Raw genomic sequence first — 4,287 nt, forward strand, 5'->3', positions numbered from 1 at the left:
ATGTTTATTTTAATGCATTTAAATAAAATTTATAGGCTGAGAAAATTTTAATTGTTTCAAAATATTTTTTGTATAACGTGATGAAGTGACCGGCATAAGAAGTTTTTTGCCATGACATTCCAGAATCTTCTTAAGTAGACCATCGGTTAATGTTATGATGGTTATGAACAATGAGTATGGAATCAGTGATCCAGGTCCTGATGATTATGAAATAAACGCACAATAGTCATTAGACTGAAGTTTAATGTTGGATGAATCCTGAAGATCATGAGCCATGGTCCAACGTTAATTGTTTTCACGAATGTTTGGCACTACGAAGAATAACTGTAAACAATGATTTTGTGAAGGCGTATTCATCAACTCGAGATTGGGATGAGGATGTCGCAAATGATAGGGCTTATGCTGGTAGCCAAGTCGAGGAAAATTTTATAATTCCAATAGAATTGATGGAGGGTATGTGTTTTACCAAGAAAGAGGATCTTCAATTTGCATTGCAGGGTTGGTCAATAGTAAATAATGTGGAGTATGTCATTGTAGCTTCAAACAGAAAGAAATTAACAGTGATTTGTGCTCAGAGTGCCTTTTCAGACATACCATGTTTATGGCGTTTGCATGCGGGGGTAAGCAAACGTCTGGGAGGCATATGGAAAATATCTTCAATGAAGAACCAACATACTTGTGCAACCCCAATTCTAGCAACTGGACATAGGTAATGTAATTCTCAATTTATAAGCTACTTTATATTGCCTAGTATCAGAAGGCATATGGATCTCAAGCCACGAGAGATTATAGGTCAAATTAAAGCAAAGTTCAATATAAAAGTATCTTATATGAAAGCTTGGGATGCCAGACGAAAAGCATTGAAAACAGTATTTGGTAGCTGGGAGGAGTCTTACCGAACCATAAATTTGTTCATGGATGCTATTGTGTTTTCAATGCCTGAAACAATTTATAAGATACAATCGTCTGAGAATCATGGATTTGAGAAATTATTTTTCTCATTTGGACCTTCGATAAATGGTTGGAGTTACTATCGCCCTGTTCTTTGCCTTGATGGCACATTCTTGTTAGGCAAATATCGAGGCACGTTACTGACCGCTGTGGGAATTGATGCTAATAATGGATTGTATCCCCTCGCCTTTGCAATTGTAGAATCAGAATGTGTTGATTCGTGGGTCTGGTTTCTGAATCAATTGCATGTATTACTTCCAGTTGTTAGTACCCGACCTGATTTATGCATTATTTTCGATAGGCACGCTGGTTTGGTCCGAGGTTGTCGTGAAATTTTTCCAAATGCTGCACATCGCCACTTTCTTCGTCACCTACGTGAAAATTTAAAAAAAAGCAGTTCGTCGAATGGTTGTTGGTGACATTGAGCTTCTATGCCAAAAGATGTACATGGCCGGGAACACTGATGACCCAATGGTATTTGATAGATGCATGAAAGATATGATAAAGGTGAAGGCAGATATTCACCAGTGGTTGGTAGAGCGTGATGTTACATCGTGGGCTCTAACCTATGATGGTGGATTTCGTTATGGAGTTATGACAACTAATGCATCAGAGTCATTTAATGGAGTTCTTAAAAGAGCTAGGGGTTTACCCATTCAAGCATTAGTTACAGCAATATACTATAATGTTGTAGCATTGCATTTGCGAAGAATAGAGATGTTAGAGGGTTCTGAAATTGAAACAAGCAGACCCTTCGCACCAAGAGTCCAAGCAACACTACGAAAGATCGAGCAAGAAGCACGCATGTTACCGCAACCCATTCGAATCAATATGCGAGAATTTCAAGTGGTTGACATGTCATCTCGATCTTTCAGGGTTGATTTAATTAATAATGAGAATTGCATTTGTAGTTGTGGGAAAAGTATTATATTTCATATCCCGTGCGCACACATTGTTACTTGCATATCAATGCTAAGGAAAATTCACTACAATTACGTCTCAAAATACTACAGCTTAGATAATTACAAAATGACATATGTTGGTCAATTTCATAATATTCCAGATCGGACCACTTGGGCACAACATGATCCATCAAGTGGTATACACCCACTCTTACCACCAAATTTTAGAAGACGTTCTGGGAGACCTAGAACAAATCGTTTTAGGAATACAATGGACGAGGGAAGAGGTTCAAGTAACAGAAAATGTGCTGCATGCGACTCGGTAGGACATAACAAAGCAGCTTGTCCTACTAGGTCAGCTTACTTTCGTTTGTTAAATGTACTAAGTTTGTCAATTGATTTTTTTATGCAATGTGTGGAATGAGGAACGACTTCGGGAGGTACCTGTAGGAAATGTTATGACATACAGGGATGAGCTGGATGGCTTACTGGAGAGTCAGGTATGTTAAGTATAATTATATTGGTACATTTTAATCATATTTGTTCGATATTATGAAGATTAAATTGTTATATAAAAATGATACAGGTAATATGGGAACCATACATTGCAGAGATTCGTGCTCAGGTTCTAGAGATATGCACTTCAGGTCAGGACACTTGGCTCTCCAGAGTTCCTTTGATCAGTTGGAAAAGGGTTTAGTGGCATCTCCCTAATCGAGTACTATGACAATTTGGATACTGCCCTTCCGCTGATATCATGCCAATGGATCCTAGTTTTGTAAGAGTTGATGGACGTGGTAAGTCAGATACTGATTGGGCATTGTATCACCAGGCAAGTATTGCACTATGAGAGAGCACGAGAGCATACATTGTTATTGGAGAGATTCCTGGGTTGGACTATAATTATAAGGTGAAGCAGTACTTAGCATGGTTTCATTCTTGGGCTACATTATACATGCTAAAGCCCCCAGTGGATCCTCCGAGTACATACTATCCAAGATCGCTAGCTGAACGTCACATGGTAAGTTTAAGTTATTTAAATTTAATTATATGAAAAATTTTAGCTGAATTACTTATCCTGGCAGCGAGATTTCTTTGTGAGCATGGAGAAAAGATTGCAACCACACTTTGGCGGTACTGAGGGAACCTTACAGTGGAATGTGAATTTGTTGGAAGATATGTGCCAAGATTACGACAAAGATTACAAGGAACGATGCTCATTATTTTTTGATGAGGCAGATACTCAGGTGGTTTTAGTCAGCCATTCGACTGCAGATCCATAATGAATGCTGGGCCATCCTCCTATCCAGATCTTGGTCCCTCTCAGAGCCAGTTCGCATGCTGAGTTTGACATCGCTCTCCACACTCAGTTCGTACTTCTCTTGGAGAAGCCCCAGTTCTAGCCAAGATGTTAGTGATCAGGACCAGCGCCATCTACGTACCAGCCATACAGGCCACTCAGCATTTTTAACTCCAGGCACTGATGCGATTCCACATCGGACATAAAAGGGGCATTAGTTTTTTTGTATCATGTATTTATTTAGTTGCTTTATATATTTTGTTTTTCTGTTTCTTATTGTGCTACTATGAACTACTATTTCGTTATCAATGGAATGAAATTTATTATGCTTTCTATTACTCTTACATGAAGTTTGGTCTAAAAAAACATAATGTTGCATGAATCAAGAGACATAAATTTTTAAAGAATTTGTAATATTTGATATATATATATATATAATTTATATATTATATATATATATTATAATATATAATATATATAATAATAATATATATAATATTACTTATTATAATTTATTGTTATCAATTAGTAGCGTAACATAACTTCTGCAATGATTAAATCTAATCTTTTCTAAAATTTGAATACTAAATATACCAAAAACTGAAAAAATAGATTAGCTCTTATATATATAATATATATACCAAATCCAACTTTTATTCATAAAACAGATATATAATAATTAATCATAATCCTTTTAGTTGCAATTTTTTTTATAATATAAGATAAAGTCAACCCGTTCAAATGGACGACTTAACACAATTACATTATCCTTTATGAAATTAACGGTTAGTTTAGTTTAATGGAGGGATAAGTCGCCCGTTCAACGGGCGACTTTACTTCAAATTAATGTCGCCGTTAAAACGGGATTTTGGGAGTTAAATTTTTTTTTTTTTCGTTGGTTAATCGCTTAATTATAATTAATACGATGCTTAGTTTAAAAAATTTCCCTAAATTTGATGATCGCTAGTATGCTACTTGATTAAAATTTGAGCAAATATAAATATTTAATTAATTATTTAAATAATTATATGTTAAAATAAATATTAATAATGTTTTAAAATTTATTATCAATATAATTATGCATTTATTTTTGAAGATATTGATCATGCTCATTAAAGATTTACTTATGCCTCC

At 35.4% G+C, this 4,287-nt stretch overlaps 1 protein-coding gene across 1 annotated transcript; it reads left to right on the forward strand.

Moving 5' to 3' along the window:
• The first annotated feature begins 251 nt into the window (after nt 1-251).
• Nucleotides 252-1,832, forward strand: LOC110101347. The gene is made up of 4 exons (XM_028696893.1): nt 252-709; nt 752-1,260; nt 1,349-1,716; nt 1,827-1,832. Exons 1-4 carry the CDS (start codon nt 252-254, stop codon nt 1,830-1,832), a joined length of 1,341 nt encoding a protein of 446 aa, XP_028552726.1.
• The last annotated feature ends 2,455 nt before the right edge of the window (nt 1,833-4,287 follow it).

This window comes from Dendrobium catenatum, unplaced genomic scaffold (genome assembly GCF_001605985.2).
Source record: "Dendrobium catenatum unplaced genomic scaffold, ASM160598v2 fragScaff_scaffold_851, whole genome shotgun sequence".
NCBI lineage: Eukaryota > Viridiplantae > Streptophyta > Magnoliopsida > Asparagales > Orchidaceae > Dendrobium > Dendrobium catenatum.